Here is a 24,808-nt window from a genome sequence, read left to right as displayed (position 1 = left end):
GGAACTCGGGCGTTTTGGCTCAAATACATACACTGCCATGTGCGTGTGTTATAGGCATTATGAAACATACGTAAGATATACATTTCAAAAGGAAGAGGTAAGAAAAGTAAAGAGGAATTCTACTATTTTCTTCCCAGATTTCAGTGGATTGTCCTAGGCATCCCCTGGATATGTGCCTTCTGCTTTGGAAACCATGCCTTTCCTTGCCATTAGAGCCATCTTTCTGAAATGCAAACCGGTCACATCCCTTCCCTGAAGACAGCCCGCCCTGATGCCCACCGCTGCTCAGAGACAGTCCAAGCTCCTCAAGAACCTGCTAGGTTGTTTATGTATGACCTGGCAGCTGCCGCCCTGTACCCTGATTTCTTACCCCGTCCCATGATGCCCACCTACGACTCTGTAATGAACATCCAGAGGCCACAGTGCCCTGTGCTCTCTTGGTTTCTCGTGCGTTGTTCATTTTGCTTGGCATGCCCTGCTTCCCTTTGCCCTCTGAAAAACTACACTTGTCCGCAGCCAGTGCTCGGTAAATATCTTGTGAGTGAAAGCATGAATCTTCATAGAGCAGAAACTAGGACTGTGCAGTGTCTGATGGGGGAAACTCAGCATGTTTCATCACTTCCATTTGCGCTTCTGTGCGGAGTGGGTCACAGGACGCGGGAGAGGTCCCGGGTTCGTGTTGCTGACTGTCTGTCTGGCCATTGTACTGGCTTCCACTCAGCTTTTGACTCTCTAGTTGTTTTCCTTCTTTCCTCCTTCTACCCTGCTCTTCACGTTTCAGGTTTCCGCTGTCATTCTTTTCACCTGTATTTGAGGGTTGCCTGTGAAAGTTACCTCTCCTTTGCTGGTGCTATGGAGTCATCTGAGCTAGAGTCTGGAGTCATCCTTGAGTCCTCCTCTGGCTCACTTGCAACCTGCCGGCCCCGTCAGCCTGCTGACTCCCCCCCCCACGATTCTGGAGCCCTCGGTCGGTCTCCTCTCCGGGCGTCCTCCCTGCCCCGGGTCTGGCCTTCTCGTCTCTCATATGGACTCTTTGCGTAGTGGACTGGCTGCTCCACTTCTAGACCTGCTCCCCATAAGCTCGCCCTTCACAGAAGGATGTCACGTACCAAGGTGACACGTCACGTTGTTGCTGAGAGCCCTCCTATGGCCTCCCCCGCTGCATGGAGGGGTCTCACCTCTGCCTGCTTTCCGCCCCAGTTGCCCCATGGGCTCTTTTGTGCAGGCAGCTTTTTCTTCTTGGAAAGCTGCCCTCAACCCTCTAAGCCAGCTCCCTAGCTGTTTCTCATTCTTGAGGCCGGCACGGTGCCCTAGTGCAGGCAGCCCTGCTAAACGTCCGCTGAAGGAAAACACCTGCACGTGACCTTTCTCTCTCCAATAGCTCCTGACACTTGGAATAAAATTCAGATAAATGAGAATGGGATCCATTGTCAGAGTTGTTTATGGAAGGAGGAGAGTGTGAGATCTACAGCCTTGAGCCCATGGGAGCCCTGACAGACCCCAGAGACGGGCCCTGGGTGAGCAAACTGTGGGTATGGCTCAGGCTGCTAAGTTTGGCAGATGTTTGTTTACATGCTTCCATAATTCCAGAGGTGAGCTGGTCCAGAGCTTCCTGTAGGTCCACAGAATCCTAGACCCAGGTCAGCGGGAGCGTGATGCTTGTGGGCCCCAGCTGGGCCCCGCAGGGGTGATGGTGCCTCCTCTTACCGTGTGCCCGTCTGGGCCAGCTGCTGTCAGGGTGCTGAGCATCTGTTCTCATCCTCCTGTGGGTGCCAAGGTAGGGCTGCCGGCTCATCGCTTAGATGAAGATACAGGCTCTGCTAGACAAAGGAAGCTGCCCGAGGCCAGCTAGTAATTACGTGAATCCTGGTCCCTTCGACTTCCGAGCTCCAGCTTTTGTCACGTGGATCCAGCCGTCTTCGAATGCCGGTCCTCTGATTCTCCACCTTGCCCTGGCCCAGAGTCACCTGAATTAAACCTCCAGTCCCTTTGGTGACTAAGTGTCCCAATGTGAGACACGTGACATAAGTCAGACGTGGAGCTGGCCCCGTGCTCTCTACTACAGACTTGCTGTGACTCTCAGGTAACCAGAGGGCACTCAGTGCCTTTTTTCACGGTGGGGGGCAGGGGCCGGGGGAGAAGAGGAGCTAACTAAATCCCACCCAAGCAGGGCTTTGTGTCAGGACTTTGGAAGGAGGACTAGCTTGTCCGGCATCTTGGAGGCCGGCCTCTCGTGCTGCAGCCCCTTTGCGTTGTGCTGTCTGCAGTTCAGGGGGCTGCCTATATCCCGCCTCGAGGGACATGATGGGAGGGATGGAGCCTGTGACACAGGGGGCCTTTGCTCCAAGTGATGGCTCTTCAGACAAGTAGCAGCTACTTATTATTCCCCTCCCACCCCGTTTTGAAAAGGAGTCTCTCTCTCACCATTAACAACCCGAGTACTGAGATGCAATGAATGGCCCGTGGCCCAGCGGCCTTTAAAGCCGGACTTACTGCTGTGCCTGGTGCTTCCCAGCTGCTGAGGAGCTGGCTGAAGCCAAGGGCTGAGTGAGATCCCTGCAGCGGCCCATCCTCTTCTCTTTTTTCTCCTCCTTCCTGAGCTTGTTGCTGGGCACTAAGCCAGACTTGGAGATCAAAGCGAGTAAAATGAGTCTCTTCCCCTGAGGAGCTGAGCCTGGGGAGGAGGACCAAGGGGTGAATGGATACAGGACGATGAAGGGGCCAGCCCAATGCAGAGGGGCAGGGCAGGACCACGCACCCGCGGGTGTATCCTGGAGGGCTCCCTGGAGAGAGGGGCCGTGAACTCCATGTCTAAGGCTGACATGGGGGGCGGGGGAGGGGATGGGCTAGGCATTTCTGTCAGGATGGTTGCTGCGAAAGCCTGCAGGCGCAGGGCTGGGGGCGTGTTTGAGGAATGCTGGCTAGTTCACTGTGGTGAGTGTGCAGTGAGGACAGGGTCACAAGGAGGCTGACAGCCTCATGCTCGGCGTGTGCTTATGCTAATAGTTTCCTGTCTGTGGGAACGCTGTGCTCGGAGCAGGTGCTCGCCTGTCCTTCCCTCGGAGCAAGAGAGACAGGAAGACTTGAGAAAGCCTGAGGGGAAGAGGGAAGGTGAGAGTGATGCATAGTCAGCAGGTTCGATAGAATTATCTTGGGTTAATAAGTTTCTTAAACTGCTGCATTAGCAGTGTGGCATGAATCAGTGGCAGAGCCCCAGAATATAATCCCATATCAGGCTGCTGTTCTGGCAACTGTTCTGGGCTTTTTATTAATGTGGCTGATAACACTTGACTCTCTGGGGTGTTCTGAGATTTAATTAGTTCTTGGGCAATTTGGAATAGGTACTTTAGAATATTAGTGCTGTGCTGATTATAAATGAGTGTGTATGAACTAATTTCTACAAATGTGTGATTGCTCATATGGTTAACTCTTCATCTGCCCTTTCCTAAATCAGCTTGCCTTGCTTGCATGTTATTCCATGTCGGGGACTCTGCGAAGTCCCTTGGGGAGTTAGAGGGTAAACGCAGACACAGGTCCCACTGCTAAGAGTGTGGGGTTGGAAAATGGAACAGTGTCCCTCCCACAGGAGCTCCTCTAGGACAGGAGGGCGTGGTGAGCAAAGCGCGGGAGACTTTGAGATAAAGGGAACTTAGTTGAGAGCTTCTGTATCAGATGAGCTTCGTTTTTCTTAGTGAAGTCAGAGAAGCTCATCAGAGTTAAAGGAGTGTGTGTGTGTGCATGTGTGTGTATGGTTAGGAGCTGAGAAAAGTGGGAATATTTTTGAACCCCTGCTGTAGATCTTTCATTAATTCATCGGAAGCATTGATTGAGCACCTACTGTTTGGGTACCAGGCGTGCGGTGGTTGCTGGGCCATGTGATGTCAAGTGAACGGAAGTTTGTGTAGTAAAGTTGTTCAGAGTTTGCTGGGCGGGGCAAACAGATGACACTGACCCTTTGGGGTAAGTGTGATGAGCACCTGCAGAGGCCACATGGGATCTTAAGGGAGCTCAGAGACGGGGCTTCAGAGGCAGCCTGGGAGAGCAGGGCAGGTCAGGAAGGGCTTGGGCACAGCTTTGACGTCCACATGGGCCTGGTGTTCTGAAGGGTGGGTGGGGCTGGAGGTGAGAGGAGGGAGAAGACGGGGGGAGGCATGTGGAATGCAGCCTGGCAGAGGGAGTAGCATCCCGTAAGGCCCGGAGGAGGCTGCTGGCCGCATGTGCTTGTGGGGAGACTGTGTAGGAGGCTGGTGCGGGGCCTGGCGGAGGCTCTGCAGTATCTGGTTTCAGCAGTGGCAGTGGGCGTCAGAGAAGGGGGCGTATTCTAGAGCTGCTGAGGAAGTGTGATTCCCAGGCCCTGGGCACAGGTTGACGTGGATGGGAAGTTGTGGGAGGGAGGGGGCCGAGGTTGTGGCTTGGGTGCTGGGGCGGAGGGCGGCCCCTGCCAATCCGGAGAACCCAAGGGAGAAGCAGGTTTGGGGGAGAGAGGATGAGTTTGTCTGGCCACACACTGAGTTTGGTGGACCCTGGGTGTCCATGGGGGTGTCGTCCACCCGGGTGCGGGGCCGGCAGGAGGCCCCTTTGTGGCTGAGGGTGCAGGTGGGTGGTCAGCAGGGCTTGGGATGGAACAGAAGCAAACAGCAGGGTGGCTTCCTGAGGACCCTGGTGCCGAGCATCCAGAGGGAGAGAAAAGCAGGAAGGCCGCCTTAAAGGGGGAGAAGGATGGGATCAGCGATGGTCAGTGATGCAGGGAGAGTCAATGAGACGAAGCTGGGCTAAGAGTCCTTTGGTCTTGGGAATGTGCCTTGTGCCGACCTGAGCAGGAGCCGTGTCAGTTGGGGATGCTTGACATGGCAGGGGTGAAGATGAGATTTTGGGGCCGGAAAGAGGGGTCATCTAGAGATGACTGAAAGCGTCGCCCCGTGGAGATGGCAGCAAGCAGATGGCGACTTGAGAGTTTACTAAAGGGATTATTTGTAAAGTGTGGGCAGGTGTTGGTCCTGGGGGAGGCTGGGCACAGTGGGGAGTCGTTGTCACCCGAGGTGTAGAGGCAGGAGAGAGCTGCCGGGAGAGCTGCAGCCTTTGCAGGGAGGGGGCCTGGAGAATATCCCCCCCTACTCCCCTCCCTCCCTCCCATCTTCTGCTGGTGACTTCTGCTGGTGACTCTGTGGGAGGCCAGAGGGGAATGGAGCCCCTGTGTGGCCCTTACAGGTGAGCCTCCGGGAGCTGGGTGGAGACAGATGAGGGTGGGCCTGGAGGGGCAAGTGGGAACTTTCTAGAACACTGGGGACACTGGATCTTTGCTCATTACCCTTAGAACGGAGCGCATGCTTGGTCTCTGCTCCTGAAGCAGGGCCGCCTTCAGCTGAAGTCAAGACGCCTCCCCGCGTGAGGGCCCCGGGCGCTGTCGTAGGAGTCTCAGCACCGAGGGGCGTGTGCACCCACCTGGGAACTCCCGCTTCCACGTTGCAGTGTCATCACTTCTTAAACGCCGTCTTTTCAAAAGGAAATGAAATGTAAAGAACTCTGTCAGCGCGCTGTGGTTGAAGAGCAGTGAGGCACGGATGTCACGAAGTTGAACGATACCGATCCCGGGACGCGCTGACTCCGCAGAGCGCTCCAGGCTCGGGGGCGGGGTGAGGCAGCCCTTCCTGCGCCTCTCCTGTTAGCACAAACCAGCCAGAACCGCTGCGAAGCCATGATCCCAGCCCAGCCCTGAGCTGCACGTGCGCGTCTTCAGGCATGAAGTCACTGGCCCCAAACGCGTGCGGCCTGGGGGCGACTGCGTGATTCCCCCCGCCCCACTGTGAGAGGACTCTGCCACCTTCCCTCACTTGAACCTCACAATGACTCATTTTGCAGATTCGGACCCTAGGTGTAGAGAGTTCCAGACTGGTCCAGCTCGAAGGCAGAGCTGGAGTGTAGCTCACACACCCTGGCTCTGCCCTGGCCACTCAGAGCAGTGACTGTGGTGAAAGTGGTATTTGACAGTCCCTCCTGCATCCTCATCCACTTGTTTTAAAGCTGAGGCACTTGCGGCTGAGATGGAGGGCTGGGAGGGCCGTGGAGGGGGTAGCTAGTGCGGGGCTGGCTTGGACCCTACCCACTTTAACCAGAGCAGTCATGCCCTTTTATTGATTGTTTATGTTGAAATTGCTTAAAGAATTCACTCAAAATGTCCTGCTGCTAAAAAAAAAAAAAAGTTGGAAAACCACATCCTGATGCAGCTTCGATCACAATTGGATTCAGATGGTGATGCAGCATGGTGTGAAATTTGCTGGACAAGGGCACTTCAGCCAAGCACCTCATATTCCGGAAAAGCACATTTTATTAGAGCCTTGGAGGAAAAAATGAAATGTAAAAAGATTGATTAAAAAGGCACAGTGTGCACATGACAGTAGAGTTACAGGCGCTAGTTAATGCTCATGAAAGTGCTTTGCAAACTGTAATGAGCCTCTCAGAAGATAAGGTCGTGCTATTACAGTGGTACAGTTTACCTCCCTCTCATGATTATTGACTAAAGGAAAAATACCAGACAGGCATAGACCACTGTCAGATATTTCAGTCTGAAACCCTGTGTTGCTGATGGGATTAACACTGACCTTCCTTCCTGTGCCCTTGCTGGTCTACCGGGGCGGGTTGATGGTATCCCATCTCTTCTGCCTTTTAAGCATCTCAGACAGATTTCCGCTATTGATCTCACTTAAAATCACATCCTGCTTTCTTTTGGATAGAGTCTTTTGTAGAGCTCAGTGAAGATATTACAGATGCTTCATACAATTTGAAGATAAAATGCTACCTTAAAATTCATTGCGTAATGAACACATGCAAAATAGCAGCATACTTGGAAGGCGGTTCATCTGGAAAGCACTACCTAGAAGACTTGGAGTGGGACCCGGGTGCCCCCTCACGCCCAGCTCCCCTCACTGTCTTCATTTTCCATGCTGGGTGTATTTATTGAAAGAGATCCACTTGCTGCCCGTTCCTCACCAGGCACTCTGTGTCAGCCCAGGGGGTCAGCTGGGCATTCTCTGAACCAAGAGTGAGTAAATTACCCCAAATTACCCATTGGCATCAGCCCGGGAGCCTGGGTGTCAGCTGGGGTTCTCCGACTGTGACAGAAGAGCCACCTTCAGTTAGCCTTGTTCATTGCCAGAGGGTTTAGTCTGTCTCAGTGCAGGGAAGATAGACATTTACCAGTTTGAGCAGAACAGAAACTCTAGTTCTCTTCACTTTCCAAGAACTGCTTCTTTGTAGCAAGGAGCGTGGCTGCAGAGCAGAGGAACTGGGCCGCCATCGCCAAGCACGACAGGACTTAAATGCCTGGCCCTGGAAGCGGGGGCCGGAGCGGCCGTCTGCTGCGCCAGGGCCGCCAGCTGTGCAGGCCCTGCGCGTTGTGTGCGTTCACGCGGGCAGGCGGGCGCCCAGGTGGGCCGTTCATCTGCATGGCGATCAGGAGCTAATGGCCTCTTGCTGCTTCTGGGGACTCAGCTGAGGACGCACTGAGCAAGTGCCAGCCTTTATTTTCTCAGCCAGCCTTCAGCACACATGGACCAGGGCCCTGTCAGAGAGAGGAGCGGGGAGGAGAGGGGCTTCTTAGAAATAAGACCAGGCATCGTGGTGCACGAAGAGCCTTTAAGCTGAGCACCATTCCCCACGGAGGAAGCAGAGCAATGGTCGTGGACCTCACTTCTCGGCTGACCAGCCAGGCCCACCTATCCTCTTGGTCCCCGTAGGACAGCACTAGGCTTTGCCACTTGACCATGGCCTCTCACCACGGGGCCCGCTGTTTGTTGGTTCCCCTCTGGTCCTTTGTCTAAACTTCTCCTCCTGGCCCATCGGAGGCAGGAGAGGGCAGCGGGGAGCCCGCGCTTTGCAGTCAGAGGGACTCAGGCGTGATGCGGGGTGTTTGTAACAGGCTCGGAAACAGTCCAGCTTCTCTAGGGCCCAAGGACTAAAGGAGAAGATGGCGGGAGGGGCTTTCTGATGGGTGGGGCAGCCGTCCGCCTTTGCTCGTCTCCCCGAGGGCAGGGACAGGCTGGGCTCTTCTCTGGGCCCCCAGAGCCCAGCATAGGGCCAGGCGACTGAGAGGCCTTCACTTGTAATCTGTTTAATGAAGGGCTGACTCTCCCGCTTTGTGAAGGTGAGGTCCCACCCATCTCTTTCCACTTCACGGAGCCCTTCAGGGTAGTGGCCCGGTGGCAGGTATCCAGCAAAATGGGCTCAATCCTGCCAGGCTGCCTTGCACTTACACTGTCTAGGGGGACAGACCAGAAACAAAGTCAACAGGTAAATAAACAAGCCCTGTCACAATTGCTTTCCCCATCAGTAGAAACTGGTCATGTGAGATGCGTTTGTTAGAGCACTGGACCACACCGCTTAAAAATTCAGACTTGTTTTATTCCTGTAAAAGGGGCAGATGATTTTATAAGATTCTTTTTATTTTGATTTTATGAGATTCTGATCAAAGATTGTTTTTCCTTTGTAGAATGGAGTAGGGCCCTCTAAAGAATGGTTCTCTTAAAAAAAAAAAAAATTCAGACTTGTTCATCTTCCAAATGCCTGTGCTCTTTCACCAGGCTCAGGTAAAATGAGAAATTTAAAAATTACCTTCTGATATATTATGTAATCTACTTATTTATTATGTTTTAACTGTATTGTCTGTCTTTCCCCACCAGCACGTAAACTCCAGAAGGCAAGGGTCTCTCTCTGTTTTGTACCCTGCAGTATCACAAATGCTTAGAACAGGTCCTGGCACTCCATAAGTATATGTTGAGTGACTGTGGCTGGTAAAGAACAAATACATTCTGTAGTGCTGGGATAATTTACGAGTAAATATTTCTTTCTTTTGTGTCGAAATGATGGTTCGTTTGAAGATGGACCCTGAGAAAATTTGGAAATGGGAGAACAAGGAAAAAAAAAAGCTCACAAAGAGAATGTCTTATTAAGTACGAGGGAATCATTGTTGAACTTGGTATTAGAAATAGAAAGTCTGTTTTCAGAAGCACACTACTTGACATGAATCCTTAGCCAGATTGAGGAGAGGGTCATAACTAGCAAACAGGCAGAGAGACTGAAGAGGCAGCCCTGGAGTCAGACCCAACGTGGACTTGGCCTTTCTGAGTCTCAACCAGGACGAGTCCTACAAATAAAAGTGAGTGTGTCCACAGAGCCTGGTGGGTTAATTTGTGTCGGGCTCCAGCAGCGTCAGGTCTGGAGTGAGAGGGTGTTTCCACCGTGAGCCTGGAGAGCGGGCCCATCCTGGGCTAGTTTCGGTGGGAGATGTGGGCGGAGAGCCAGGACTTGTCAGTGGAGGTTCTTATGAGGTCCTGGGACTTTCTCCTCTCCCGACTCCCAAAGGACTAGGGATGGTGGCAGTGGGACCCTTGCTGATTAAATCCAATTACCTCTAGAGGCTGGAAACCAGAGATGCGACCCCCTACCTCATTCTGCAGCAAACGCTACACATAGCACATCCCAAACACCAGGGTAGGAGATCAGAGTGGAGGGGGAGACTTGGGAAGAGGACAGCCTGGTGGGTAGGAAGCGGGCAGAGACGCAGACGTGCCTATTGCTGCGCTTCTCGGGTGTGCCGCCTTGGCACGTGGTGAAGAGTGGCTGGAGCAGGGGACTGTGTAGAAGCTCCGTGTGGGAGACCGTGGTGCAGGTGAGCCGAGGGAGGGATGCGGGTGCTGGCAGGACTCCTGGGCTGCATGCAGGAGCGGTTCAGTGGCAACTTGGAAAAGTACAGAGATGGGTCAAGTGAGGATGCAGGGAAATTCCCAAACAAGCAGGTCAAGTGGAAATGAGGACTTCTTTGGTGTCCAAAGGGAGTGAGCACAAAATTACCCACAAGACTTTTATGCAGATGTCCTTCTCTTTCTCCCTCCACCCTCCCTGTTTCCTGCACACAAGTGTGTAGCACCTTCTACGTGCTTGACCTGTTGCTGGGAATGAGAATAGATAGTCGTGCGGGCTGCAGTGGGCTGGTCACAGGGCTTGCGAGGAGCACGCACGCAGGGATGGGGCAGAGAACCCTCATTTCTCTACAGGAGACACTTGCCTTTGTTGTCCAGGGTCTTCATGCCCTGTCCCCGCCTGCCCTTCTTCCACCTCTCGGCTCCCCTTTCTTATACGCGGCGTTTTACCCGGAACTACCTGCTGTTTCCTGCACGCACACGCTTCTTGTTCTGTAGCGGCTGTGTTCTTTCCGCCGTGCTCCAGTCATCAAGGAATTGGGTTAAGATAACTCCAAGAATCATTTCCAAGGCTGCTTGTACAGTGTCTGCCACGTGGTGCCTGGATCAGTGGGAAAACTTAACTGTGGAAACTGCTGGAAGCTCTCGAGAGTGGAATGTAGCTGAATGGGCTGTGGATCCATGTCGCATGGGGCCACAGGGAATTGACGGAGGGCGTTGGGGCTTGGAGGTGCACGTTTGGGACAGTTTTGAATGGGGTTGATTTAGCTTATGCTCCCTGCAAGCTGCCCCGGCTGCAGGCAGTTACTGGGGTGGTGATCCCAGGAAGCAGGAGTGAGGTGTGGGGAGGGTGAGACAGGGAAGGGGGAGAGACAAGGGTTTGCTGCTGGGTTCCAGCTGTGGTCACTGGCCGTTTGACTCTGCCAGGATCTCGAAGCTTCCAGAATGTGTCCCAGAAATGTGCACTCAGGTCGGGAGCCCAGAGTGGTTGTGCATTGGTTCCCATCCCTCCTTGGTTGAGGGTCGTCCCCACCACGTTGACCCGTCTCCACCTCTGGGCTGCAGGGGCCCAGCTCGAATGTTACAAGACACCTGTGCAAGCTTGAGGTCGGACGCTGGGGTGCAGGGTGAGCCTGAGTGTCCACCGTAGCTGCTGCCAAGGTCGTGTGTGGGCCTCAGGGAGATAGTGAGAGCCCCGCTGGCATTTGCTACGGGGAGGATCAGAGCCCACACAGGCACAGAAGGATGCTGGTGGCCGTCCAGGAGGTGGAAGGTGCATCTTCTCCCACTGCCCGCTGTCTTACTCCGCGTTTTCTTTTACTCTCTCGTATTGCCCGCTCCTCCACCTCCGTTCTCCTGCCGTCCTCCTTACGTAGCAGCTCCATCTCCCTGTTGGGAGGGTCTCAGAATTCAGAGATGCAGAGCTTATCTGATTTGACCCCCCATGTGGTTCAGTCTTTCTCACAGCATCACGGTTGCTATGTGAAGCCCCTCGAAAACCCTCCTGAGAAATGCATCTCTAAAGCCACCCCTCCCTCGTTGGATGGCTCTGACTGCTGGAAATTTCTTCCTCTGGTGAAGTCTGTTGCTGACCTCTACCCATTGGTCCTAGCTTCGCCTTTTTGAGCACAACAGAGCAGGTCTTCATTGTGTTCTAGGTTAGGTCCTCTGCTATTGGTCTGTGTCAGGCTCAATAAAATAACAAGAAGACACAGACCCGATTTCCTGGAGGTCATAGCACAGATGAGGCATCCAAACAGATAATTGCAAAGCAGTGTGGGAAGTCCGACCGTTGATAATGTTGATATCTTGGGTGTGTGTGTGTGTGTGTGTGTGTGTGTGTGTGTGTGTGTAAATCTGAACTGCCTCTGTCATCTGGACAAGCAGGGGCCTGTGGGTTGGGTGTTAGATGTTACGTGGACCTGCGTGCAGTTCCAGGGGCTGTAGTTCAGTATTGTTGGAGCCTGAAGGGGTGAGCAGATGAGTACACGTGGGTGCGTGCTTGGGAATCTTGGCCTTGAGGGTGCATGGGTCGTGGGAGAGATGGTTGATGGCGAATCTTGGAGGACTTTATCTAACAGTTTCTGCTCATGGAGATGGGAGGGAAGCCATTGAAGAGTTTTAAGCAGGGGAGTGACAGGGTCAGATTTGGGTTTTAAAAACGATTCACTCTCTGGTCAAGATGGAAAATGGTTTGGAGAGTGTGTTCGTCGAGATACTTTCAGTAGAGGCATCAGTTAGAAACGAATTGGAAAGTGGGAATGTCCATTCTCCCATGTCACAGATGCATGGGGATTGGCGGTTCCGGGGTCGGGTCGGGTCGGGGGGCGCAGATGTGCCATGGCCGTCCCAGGGTCCATCCTTCATTCCGGACCCTCAAGGTGTTGACCTGGGCTTTCCCTTGATCTCTTGTAGGTTCTGAGTGGTTGCCTCAGTTCCAGGCAGTGGACGTAGTGATGCCCAGCTGAAGGAGAGGTTTTCTTAGGGAAGGAAAAGAAGTTCCCAGAAGCCCTTGGCAGCCTTCACCCCAGACCCCGTTGGCCATGCTGGGGTCCTGGAGTTCCCGCTGCCAGAATGGCTGGAGCGGCCTCCTCGTTGTCCTGGGGGCCGGGCAGGGTGGCTGAAGCAAGGACACGAATAGGAGCTGTGGTAATAGTTGGGCTGAGAGACCAGAGTCCCATCCGGTCTCCTCATCTCCACCTGGGTCAACTCCCGTGTCTTTAGCGGGTTTCAGTCCTCCAGACTTTCTTCCACTCCTGTCCACCATCCTCGTGCACCAGCTCTGCAGTGTATTCTTAACACACGATGCGTAAAGCTGAGTCCAGACATGGTCAATCCAGTGCAGAGTGTGGGGAGTGTAAGCATGATCGCTTCGGCTACTTCGTGGTCATGCCGGCTGACACTGTGTGTGTGCTTTCGGCTTTTGTAGTTGATTCATGATGTAAACCCAGATTCAGCTTATGGCAAGCTCTAATTCTTGTTCTTTTTTTTTGTTTTTTTTTTTAATGTAAACGTTATCTATTCCTGCTGTGTCATCCACATATTGAATTGTCATCTGTGGTGAATTCTTTTATAAAGTAAAGCGTCATTTTTAAAAGCAAAAAGTCCTATAGTATGTTTCTACCTCTTTATAGCATCCAGTATATTCTATAATTATTTATGCACACTTATCTCTTAAAACTGCCTGATGCAGATCAAAAATCAGGCATGATGCAGATGAAAAATCATAGAACATCAGGTAAGCATTGGCAGTGACTTTGGAGATAACTTGTTTTGCCCCGTTCTTTAGCTTTTTAGGAGTCATCGTGTTCTTCAAGGGGTGGATATATGTAACCGTCTTGACTTTTCCCTTTGGCCTTGCAGAGTACACTCTGAATCATGATCTCATTTACTAATATTTCTTTTCAGTTTGCTGTTATCATGTTTGGTGCTGACGCTAATTATATGACTAAGGACCTTTTTCCAGCAGTTAAAAAAAACCCATGACTGTTTCTATCAGATCTAAAAATGTTCAAGCACCTGGATGATTGGGACAAGCACGAAAAGACTCTCATTTATAGAACACAGAAAATTGTTTGTTTCGATCCACCTGCGCCATTAGCCAAGTTTTTTCCTGGCCTCGTCTTGAGAGGGATTTCCTTCAGCCAGCATGCCGTCCTAGGAGCTTGCACTTCTCCATTTTCTGTCTTGCCTTCAGGCGTCCATCGGTGGGTTTCTGTGTGGGTCCGGCTGTGGGCAACTTAAATCACGGGAAGCACAGGCTTCCAGAGTTGCCTCAGGCTGTCTCCCTCTGCTTTCTCCCATTTCTCCGGCTTCTGCTTTATTACTTCCTGGTTCTGACTTCACCTCCCTGACAAGCCCTATTCCAGCGCTTTCCAAGCCTGCACCATGTGCCTGTCCCGTGACCATCCACCCACCCTGCATTCATCTCTAACGCAGGGCTGTGCCGAGTGGGTCCTGTCTCCTTGTTAGAATGTTCTGAAGAAGTAGTTCTTGGGCAGGCTACTTCAGGTTTGTGGCTGTGATTCTTGGAAAGAGACAACTCCTGTCCTTTCCTACCCCGTATTTCCTTCTCACTTAGGAATTGGGAATAGCACGCACTCCTTTATGCTTCACTTTGATATGAAGTGTTTCTTACCCCTCAGGCTGCAGGGCTTTCGAGAGCAGGGTCTGGGTCTGTGCCCTGTCAGTCTTTTTTTTTTTTTTTTTTTTTACAATCTCTTTAGGTTACTTTTATTTATTTATGTATTTTGTAGCTAAGCTTGTTTTCTTTTTTTCTTTAAACATCTTTATTGGAGTATAATTGCTTTACAATGGTATGTTAGTTTCTGCTGTATAACAAAACCCTGTCAGCCTTTATGTTCATGACACTTGGCACATGGAAGGCACCTACTAACTGGAAGATGAGTAACTGAACGACTTCTTCTTAGGCTGTAAATCTAAAGAAGACCATGTCTTCTCCGCAGTGTTGATTGATGATAGATGACTCTGTGGGCTGGTTGGCTTCATGAAAACAAGATGAGTGGCTCTGCCTGCCCTGTCAGCTGTATTCTCCGTGCCCACGTGGTGGCCTGTGGCGGGGGGAGGATATTTATTGAATCACCTGAAAGACTGAAGAAGCAAAGATGATGCCCGAAGTGGTACAGGGGCCTGCACAGCACCGTGGACCAATGTCTGTATCACACGTGTATATTTCCTTTACTGTCATCCCGTAAAAGGGTTGGGGTTGTGTGCACTCCCTGACTCCATCACTGACACAGGAGGATATTCTATGCATCTTGGTATTTGCTCCTTAGGTAACGAATCTGACCTTGAACTGGAGAAGAAGTATAAGGAAGATGATCGAGAAAAGGCCCCGAAGAGACTGCGGACCCAGAGAGTGGAGAAAGTCCAGAAGGTCTGCTCGGGAAAAGAGGCCGCGCAGATCTCTGGAGCCAAGAAGCCCATCATAAGTGTGGTTTTAACGGCTCACGAAGTGATTCCAGGTGAGCAAAACAAGCGGGAGGGGACAGAGTGGGACTCTGTGGGCGGGGCTGTGCCGCAGGCAGCCTGGCAGCTGGGGCTGTGATCCTGAGCGGCGTCATCAGTGTCGGGCTCTCCACTGAGTTACCCAGTAACTTGGGCTGAAGGCTGACCTGTCACTGCCCAGGGCTGTGGTGGACGGGCGTGTCCGGAGGAAAGCGAGTGAGGGCTGCCCCTGCTGCTGCCTCCACCACCTCTGCAGCCACGACCTGTCCTTGTCGTTTGAGTGGCCACTCAGAGGAGCAGTGGCCAAGGGGAGTGTTTTCTTCTTTGCCCCCTCACCAGCCCCTCTCCTGGATGTCCTCCCCACCCTTACTGCCCCATCCTAAGTGCAAGACCACTCACACCACATGGAGGTCGGCTGCTTCTCCAAAACCCTCCACCTAACTTTTTTTTTTTTTGCAGTTTTTAGTGGGTTCATCATACATTTTATGATACTAGAAATTCCTGTCTCCTCTTCCTTTCACATAAAATAGCCAGTGGATTTCTTATACTACCCTTTTTAAAAAAAGGTCTCTTCCAGGAAAGGATACTTTAGACAAAAAGCAGTTTATGATAGTAGATTCCAAAGTATAATAATGGGTTTTTTCCTATCCATTTGAGGTGATAGCTGTTAAATAAAATTTTAAAAAATCAAGTTTAGGATTTTGAGGACAGCTAGAGCCTTTTTAAACATCTTTTTTCAATGCTAATAGTATTGATAACTCATTATTTAAAATGAAAACGCTGATTAAATGCCTCTTGATACTTCAGTGCAGGGTAAGGTAATCAGTAGAGAAAAAGCCATATAAGATTATGTGACTAGAAGTTGTTTCTGGAAAGTCACTTCGTCTGCCCCACCCTACTTCAGAGAAGTGTTATTCCGGGAAATGGAAATGCCAGGAGAGAGGTTCTTGTGTTTAGCTGTCTCTAGAGAAAGTTTCTGTAATGATTGCTTAAGAATTGATGGTAGTACTTCGAGATTTCTGTAAGGGGAGGGGTGAAAAGTGGTTAATTTCCTTTGCTATTCCAGAAACGAGGGGTAGATTGGAGCCTTTTCTTTAGCGCACTTGATATATAACGTGCGCGTGCATGTACCCTCGTGCACACACGCTGCTATAAGCGGTCTTTGATCGTTTCACATCCTGGACTTGCACGAATAAAGGTGGCCTTTGAGTTTTCCACTCCAGACCTTTCATTTCACAGGGTGGACACAGAGGTCCAGAGGCGGGAGGGTGATGTCATATTTGGGACCAGATCCCAGGCAGCTTAGATTCCTGTTCACAGTGGATTCCACCGCTCCCTTCTGTCTTGATGCTGTTTTACATTTACGTAAAGTTTAACACATGTGGATCTATATGAAATCTTGCAGGGAAGCATATATGTATATATGGATCTATTTTTTTGTTTTTTAATAAAGAAATCAAGTGAAAATGTATCTCAGAAGAAGGTTTTGATTATTGGAAAACTTGCCCTTTCCCCCCAAACATACACACGTACACACACACACACACGCGTACACATATACAAACACACAAGTTAAAGGTGTGAACTGAAGGAAAACTAGTCCCTTGCATGGGTGCCACACAGTAAAGAAATACGCTTCCCAGGCTCTGTCCCCTGCTCTGGGGGCAGGGGTGTGGTCAGGGCCCTCACGGCGCCTCTTTAATACGTGGTGCGTTGTGCCTTCATCTCAGGTGCTACCAAGATTGTTCCGGTGGAGGCTGGGCCCCCGGAAACAGGAGCTGCAGACCCCGAGGCCGCGGCGGCCGACCTGGCGCCCCGGAGAGGGTACCAGGAGTACGCCATCCAGCAGACACCCTATGAGCAGCCCATGAAGTCGAGCAGGTAAAGCGTCTGTTCTGTGCGACTCCAGCCACCGCTGCACAGGGCGAGAGACGGGCGTGTTAGCTTATCAGGACGCTGTGTGCAAACCCATCTGTGAAGTGTTTTGGTTTCTTGACTGAACCTGAGAACCAGCCCCTCCATTACGGCCCTAGAGTGCTGGCTGGGCCCTAGAGTGCTGGCTGGGCTCTAGAGTGCTGGCTGGGCCCACGCAGCCTCTGTGGGATGCGCGGCAGATCAGCAAGCATGCCTGGGAAACGCAGCACCTCGGCTTAAGGAAGGTGGAGCGTTTTGCTTAAGGCAGATTATGCTTCACCTGAATAAAAAGAGGTGTGAACAAGGCCTTACTTAGTAAATTAGCTGATTTTCATAGCTCCACAGTTTATAATGAAAAAGAAAATCTCTCTTTCCCCCCTACTTTCAAAAGTAGCACAAGCATCCTGTAGAAGGTTCCAACATCCGTGTGACGTGCAGTTACAGTAACCCATAGCGCCTCTTCTGGTCGTGGTCACTACTATAGACAGCGTGGTTCACAGGCCACCATAATTTTTTCATGATATACTAAAACATAGCACTTTAATTTTATTTCTTTTTCCTAGCACAAAATACCAAAGGCACTGTTATCAATCTGTTTTTTTAAACTTACCACACCTTGACTTTTTCCTTTTCAGTACATATTTTTTTAAAGTGCGTTTGCTGTCATGTGGATGCACTACAGTTTATATATAGCGAGCTTTTGCTTGATGGACAAGGTTTTGGTTCCTCCCTCTTTCAATACTTCTTCAAGACTTCCTGTGGGATAAATTGCTAGAATTGAAATTGCCGGCTTAAAGGATATGAGTGCTTAAAACTTGAATCGACATTGAAAACTGTCCTCCAAATACATTGGGTGAGTCGACGTCCCATAGGGGACTAGCCTGCGTGTTCCCCACACCCTCCCCATGGTCACCAGCTCAGCTGTGATGCGTACCTGCTGACGTAGATCAGCAAACTCTCAACACCTGAGCTCTGTACACATTTTCCCAGCTGAGGGGAAAGACAAAATGCCAGTGCCAGCGGGCTCCCTCTGTTTCTGGAAGAGGGGAAATGAGGTGTTCTTGATGAGAGCGTAAGCTCTAGCACCAGACAAACCTGGGTTGGCTCTAGGCCCTTCTACTGGACTTCAGTTCAACAGAGTAAACACCTTCTATGTGCCAGGCACTGGGGATGTGAGAGAGATTAGGACAGACGTGGCCACTGCCTGGACGAGGCTCTGCTGTGAATGGACACAAATGCTTTTGCCTCTGAGCCTCTCTTACACCGGCCACAAGATTGTCCAGTAGAATCTGACTTAGTTTAGTGGTGGGAATAAAGGATAACATATATGGAGAGTGCTCTTGTTGAATTATAACATCATGTCATCTGGGTGCTTCATTAATCTGTAGCCTCACTCCTCTCTTCTTGCAAATGTGAGCAACTGAATTAATTGATAAAGCTGTAAAAATCTGTACTCCTTTGGCAAAACTGAAATGGAATTAATTTTGAAGATCATTCTTGTCTCAACCCAGGTTGATCTGTAGACCTTAGTTAATTATCTTCATAATATTTCAAGGTCTGTTGGGGAGGGTTTCAATTCAATGCTAATCTAGTTACAGGTAAATATACTCAATATTTAATCAGTAGATTGAGGCTGTATTCCTGTTGTCAAGCATTCTATTAATATTTTATAGTCTAAATCGTAAAACAGTTACGAAAGAGGCTTTTTGTATGACGAAAGTCCAGAAATCTACAAGGAAAAAAATTATTTGTAATCTCACTACCCTAAGATAAGCACTGTTAATATTTTTAATGTTATTTCCTTCCAGCCTTTTTTCAGCCCATATATTTTATAAAATCGAGTTTATATTTTATTTGCAATTTTGTATCCTGCTTTTAATACTTAATCCCATTATACTTACTTTCCTTTGTTACTCAAATTATTCACAAACTCTGTTTTGTAGTGACGTGCTGTAGCATCGTGATCCACAACTCAGCTCTCCACACTGCAGCCAATGAGCTCTTTGTAAAATTTGATCGTACTCTTTAAGGCTTCACATTGCTGTTAGGAGAACTTGGCCTACAGGGTCTTCCACGGCTGCCACCTCTCCAGCCTGGTCCCCCTCCTGTGCTCCCTCTGGTTCTCTGGGCTCCAGCGTCTGCTCCAGCCATCCGGGTCCTTTTTATTTCCTTGATCTCTCCTGCAGGTGCCTCTTCCTCCTCCTGGATGTCTCCCCTCCCCGTGACTTGATTAACTCCTGTTCATATTTCAGCTGTCTGCTCAAATGTCCAGTCTTCAGGGCGGCCTTCCCTGTCCCCCAGACAGATCAGTCCGCCTTGACCTGGGCTCCTAGAGCATCCTGCCTTTTTCCATCACAGGGAGCTGGTGGTCCTTATCTGCTCATTTATATGGTTACCAGGCTGGCGCACCACTTACTATAGAAGGTGCACCACAAGGGAGCATGAGTTGTGTTTGTTTCTGTCCCCATTGTGTCCCCAGTGCCTGGAATACTTTTTTGAAAGAATGAATGAGTGAATGAGTGAGTTAAAAAAAAATAAATGTCCAAACTAGTTCCCTACGTTGGAACCTTCAAGCAGCTTCTACTCTTAAACTATTGTGAAAACTCATGCAATGAGCACCTTTGCTTGAATTTCGTATTCTTTCTTTCGCTAGATTCCCAGCAGTGGAATAACCGGATCAAGGGGTCTGATCTTTTAAAGCTCTGGCTGAATGCTTTCTAAAATGCAGTGGGAGAGAGTGCCTCTCTCAATGAATAGGGGACATTCGGAGTGAAATAATGTGATAGGAATCCCCCGACGTCGCAGCTCTGTGCATCAGCCCACAGGTACAGGCTTGCACTTGAGAGCCTGGTGCAGGCGGCTTGGCCACTTCTTCTATTCATCACCCTTGGTGGGAGGCAGCACTGAGGGCTTGACCAGGTATTCGGGTAATAATACGAAAAAATCAGAGTCAGAGATGCTCCTAAGACCATTTAGACCTTGCACTAGAGAAGGAAATACCGTGACTTGTTTAATTAATGCTGTGAATCCAGAGTTTCTTCCTCCAGTAAAATGATCACCTTCTGGGTATCTTTGTCATTTAAGAAAGGTCCAAATTAGTTTCCTTAAATTAGCCTTGGGTTTAGCGTGCAGGCATAGTACTGACTTTCAGATTTGAATGTTTTAATTACAACATGAGACTTCTACCCTCTGGTGTTTATGGACCGCAGTCTGTTTAAATATTTTTCATTTAAAACATAAGGTAACCTGTGTTGGTCAAACACAGTTGTATGGATAGTTCCGTAAATATAGACTTTACAGTTACAGTGGGTACAGCTTAATGGTGTCTGATGAACGGCACTAAATGATTGTCAGTGTTTCTGAGGACCTACCTGGATAATCTGGGCAGAGTCCCGAGGGAGCAGTTATGGAGAGAGGAAGCCTCACCTGCCTCCTGGGCTCACCTGCCAACTCCTGTCCTGGGTGCAAGTTGCAGCACTTTGGTGACTGTCATTTGTTGATTTCAGAAACAAGGCACACCTGTTCCAATAGCCATGGAAGCCCTACACAGGAGGTCTTCTCCGCGTGTATGGTCCCACCGGCGAGGGGGGTTGGTGTTCACAGTGTTTCCAGGCAGTAGGAGGATGTGGAAGAATGTGCAGGTTCTAGCCTGCTTGGGTTCAAATCCTGGCTTCACCATTTACTAACTGTATGACCTTGGGTTATACTCAGTTTTCTCACCTGTAAAATGGGCATAATGATAGGGTTGAGATTAAATACTTAGCAAAGAGTTTTGAGTATTGTAAGTACTCAGTAATTGTTAGCTGTGATTACTATTACCATCTCATTCAGCATACACGTCGCCGTATTGAGAGAGAAAGGACCCGTGAGGCAGACCAGGCTTTCATCCTCTATCGCATACACAAAATCTAACACAGTGCCCGAAACACACAGGCGAGTGGTAATAAAATGGCAATCATTTATTAATTAATGATGTCTGAGTTTAACAAATGGCAGTTGAACAACCTTATTTTCCCTGTCTGAGTTCTGAACCAGACATGCTGGAGGAGGAGGAAGACAGGGGCTCACACATCAGGCCCATGACTGGTGGAGCCATGGGAGAAGGGAGCCTGGGGCAGGTCACACTGAGCTCCCGCTGGCTGTCCTGCACGTCTGCCTCCCCCCACCTCGGTCCTTGACTGCTGCCGCCAGACTCTCCTGGCTGAGCGCCTACCGTGTCACGTGCTGTCCACAGGCAGAACGCCTTCTCACCAGAAAGGCAGGAGTGAGCGCGGCTGTGGAGGCTTGGTCTTGTTCCAAAGTCCCCGCTCAGATACGCCACTTCCCTTTTCCTGGGGAGAAGTGAGGACGTGGAGAAAGGCCAGGGGTCTTTCACGAAAGAGTGGCCCTCACATGGAAACTTGCAGGAGAGAGAAAGAGTGTTACCCTAACAGTTGATGGAATGAATAGGCGAGTCTGGATGATCAAAACTATTGAACAAACCCAAGCAGGTCGTATCTAGTTTCACAGAGCAGACTGAGCTCATTCCATTAAGACTGGTCCTGTTAGAGTACCTTGGAATTCGTCCGGGTCAGCTTTGGAGCACCGCTGGCTACTGTGTGCCTAGCAAATGACACATCCCTCTGCCTTATCTTGCCTCCCTCTTGCTTATTCTGCATCCCTCAACTCAGGCATCTCCTCTTCCCAGCTACCTTCATCCACGTTAGAGGGCTCCTTCTCTTTTACCTGCACGTGCACCTGTCACCACTTGCACACTGTCCTGCAGCCGTGTGCAGACCTGTGTCCTCTCTCCCAGCGCCAGGGGAGCAGGGACCCGCGCTTCCTTCTCCGCGTGCGCCTGGTCCGCTCCAGGTCTTCCCGTCCTGTTTGTTGATGAATGAATGCATGCATCCATCCTCAGCCCCTTTTAGCTCGCGTTTAAGCCTTTGGTGTTTGGCAGCTGGAAGGAAGTCGGGGTCATCAGGAAGGTGCAGGATCTCCACCGGTAATGGCGCTGTCTTCTGTTCCTAGGCTCGGGCCCACCCAGCTCAAGATCTTCACCTGTGAGTACTGCAACAAGGTCTTCAAGTTCAAGCACTCGCTGCAGGCCCACCTGCGGATCCACACCAACGAGAAGCCGTACAAGTGCTCCCAGTGCAGCTACGCCAGCGCCATCAAGGCCAACCTCAACGTGCACCTGCGCAAGCACACGGGCGAGAAGTTCGCCTGCGACTGCTGTTCCTTCACCTGCCTGAGCAAGGGCCACCTCAAGGTGCACGTGGAGCGCGTACACAAGAAGATCAAGCAGCACTGCCGCTTCTGCAAGAAGAAGTACTCCGACGTGAAGAACCTCATCAAGCACATCCGCGACGCACACGACCCGCAGGACCACAAGGTCCAGGAGGCCCTGGACGAGCTCTGCCTGATGACGAGGGAGGGCAAGCGGCAGCTGCTCTACGACTGCCACATCTGCGAGCGCAAGTTCAAGAACGAGCTGGACCGCGACCGTCACATGCTGGTCCACGGCGACAAGTGGCCCTTCGCCTGCGAGCTCTGCGGCCACGGGGCCACCAAGTACCAGGCGCTGGAGCTGCACGTCAGGAAGCATCCGTTCGTGTACGTCTGCGCCCTCTGCCTCAAGAAGTTCGTCAGCTCCATCCGCCTGCGCGCCCACATCAAGGAGGCGCACGGGGCCGCCCAGGAGACCCTGGTCTTCACCAGCTCCATCAACCAGAGCTTCTGCCTCCTGGGGCCCGGCGGGGACATCCAGCAGGAGGCCCTGGGCGGGCAGCTGCAGCTGGTGGAAGAGGAGTTTGTGTTCCAGGGGGTGAACGCACCCAAGGAGGCGGCCGGCGCTGGGGACGCTCGTCCCGAGGAGGGGTCCGAGGTGCTCGCTGCGCCTGTGCGCTCGGCCGCCGCCCAGGCCGACAGAGCCGCCCCGGCACCCTGCGAGCTGGCGGCCTCCGCGGTGTCCTCGGACCTTCGTCCGCACGCGGTGGTTTCCGATGAGCTCCTGTTGAAGAGTGATCCCTCCTCTGCCGAGGCTCTGGCTGCTCCGGAGAAGACCTTGCACACCCAGCAGGGAGGCTCCACGCCAGCTCAGGGCCAGGACGTCGCACCACTGCTGTCCAAGGCCAAAGGCGCCGCAGCAAACCCGGAAGCCCAGGGCGCCGAGAGCCCCCCGGCTGAAGGGCAGCAAGTGGCTGACCTCCCATCCGACGGCCCAGATGCCGGCAGGGGTCTCAGGGCAAACCCAGCAGAGGCCTCAGACCCTCCTCCGGGAGCTGGTGGGAGGGACGCGGCCCTGTGCCGGCCTGACTCTTGCACGCCCGCCCCCGAGCACCGGGCGGGCATCACTGCGTTCATGAAGATCCTGGACAGTTTACAGAAGAGGCGCATGAATACCGGCCTGTGCGAGAGGATCCGGAAGGTGTACGGTGACCTGGAGTGCGAATACTGTGGTAAGGGGGGCGCTGGGGCGCGCGGCTGGGGGCTCTCTTCCCAGCAGCCCCTCCCGTCCCCGCCTGGCTGTGGGTCACCTGGTGTTTGAGTTGAGCTCGTGTCTCTTTGCACAGAACGCCTTCTAAGTGAGCTAGCCGTCATTCGTAGATAGTGATGTGCACCGTGGTGCGTGCAGTTTAGCATGTGAAGCCTGTGAAGGCAGCCAGGATGGCGGGACAGCTAACCGTGCTGGCTCCATCAGGCGTGCAGGCGGACGCTTAGCCCACGACCTCTGCCAGAACTTTAGCCAAGAAGCACCTTTCTTCTGGCACGTGACAAGTTTAAAGTCGAGGTTTAAGCTGTGGCCATGTCCTAGATGAGCAGAGAGAGATCACAGAAGTGGCTGCAGCTCTTGGTAGGGAGACCCCGAATGCAACCCTCCCAGCTCGCCGTGAAAGCGTGGCCTCTGGGTCTCGTGGCGAGCTGGCAGGACAGGAGGTAGATGGCCCAGGTGTCAGCAGAGTTTAGAGCCTCGTTGATTTCACGCGTGTGCATAAAGGTAGTTGGCACCGTAATTGGTCCTCGATAAACGTTCGTTTCCTCCTCTCCCAGCTGTGACATCATGCAGAAGTAGTAGCACCCTTAATATTTGCCACCTGCCACCTTTGAAAAGTCATGTCCAGCCAGAGATGTGGTGCAAAGTGTGAAGGGTGACCCGGACAAGCACGAGAGGGAGAGAAATATAGTAGTTAAAAAATAATACTAATTAAAAGAAATCAACTTCAGGATAAAAGAAACTTCCTTGTTCTCATGTGAAAATATTTTTTTAGGCAAACTTTTTTGGTACCAAGTGCATTTTGACATGCATGTCCGCACCCACACCCGGGAACATCTGTATTATTGCTCCCAGTGTCATTATTCTTCCATCACCAAAAACTGCCTTAAACGCCATGTAATTCAGAAACACAGTAACATCTTGCTGAAGTGTCCCACTGACGGCTGTGACTACTCGACTCCAGATAAATATAAGCTGCAGGCACATCTTAAAGTTCACACAGAGCTGGTAAGTAGCACGCCCGAGCGGCAGCCCCGTCTCCCCTGGGTGCTCCCTGCTTCCTCACAGTGATGCATACGGAGGTGCCCCTGCTCCCTGTGAGCCCAGCGTGTGGGCGTCTACCCCGGAAAACGGAGAGGTCCTTCTCACGAAACAGGCCCTTCACTTTACAAAGGCCTCCATCCCAGGGTTCCTGTCACAGGGACAGTCTCACATATGTTGGAAAAAAGATTACATTGAATAAATTTGCTTTTCTATGCAGATTTTTAAGCATCGGAGAAAGTCTACAGAAGAAAGATCTACAGAATAGGAATAAAGCAAGGGTTTCTTAAATGACGTTTTAAAGAACCCTTAATTACAGGGATGATAATAAGAATAGCCGCCACTAAAAGCTCTTGAGAGAGTGAGTTAGATGATGCCTGTCAAGTGCTAAGTACGGTGTTCGGGTCATAGTGAGAGCACAGTAAACGCTGATGATCACTGTTGTCGTATTACTGTGCTATTTCTTGGAAAGTCTATGGAAGAATGTCTGTAAAGCACTTTAAAAAAAAGTGATATGTTAATTCAAGGTGCTGTTAATATTCATGGTGGCAAAATGTGTTTAATTCTCTGTTGGGTGTTGAACATGTAACACAATGAGTGAATGTTTATTTTAGCAAATGCTACTCTCACTTGAGAGGCTGACACCCGAGAGTGGTTTGAGACTCTCCAAGTTATAAAGGAGGCGCACCTGGCCCCAGGTGTGGTTCTGCTTTAA

The 24,808-nt window shown here is 51.1% G+C and overlaps 1 protein-coding gene across 19 annotated transcripts in view; it reads left to right on the top strand.

Moving 5' to 3' along the window:
* Window positions 1-24,808, top strand: part of ZFAT (zinc finger and AT-hook domain containing) — a 452,145-nt gene that overhangs the window by 140,648 nt on the left and 286,689 nt on the right. For 16 of the 19 annotated variants that reach the window (XR_009697705.1, XM_061172112.1, XM_061172111.1 and 13 more), the window contains 4 exons: window positions 14,492-14,680; window positions 16,394-16,544; window positions 21,588-23,017; window positions 23,828-24,060. Coding sequence is in view for 18 of the 19 variants with exons in the window: in XM_061172112.1 (XP_061028095.1) it covers window positions 14,492-14,680; window positions 16,394-16,544; window positions 21,588-23,017; window positions 23,828-24,060 (2,003 nt within the window). In the remaining variant the exon portion in view is untranslated. The remainder of the gene's footprint in view (window positions 1-14,491; window positions 14,681-16,393; window positions 16,545-21,587; window positions 23,018-23,827; window positions 24,061-24,808) is intronic. The other 3 variants (XM_061172121.1, XM_061172119.1, XM_061172123.1) reach the window with 1 other exon arrangement.

The sequence above is a fragment of the Eubalaena glacialis genome, chromosome 17 (assembly GCF_028564815.1).
Source record: "Eubalaena glacialis isolate mEubGla1 chromosome 17, mEubGla1.1.hap2.+ XY, whole genome shotgun sequence".
Taxonomy (NCBI): domain Eukaryota; kingdom Metazoa; phylum Chordata; class Mammalia; order Artiodactyla; family Balaenidae; genus Eubalaena; species Eubalaena glacialis.
Note: the sequence above shows the minus strand (reverse complement) of the source record. Positions and strands in the feature narration are given on the sequence as shown.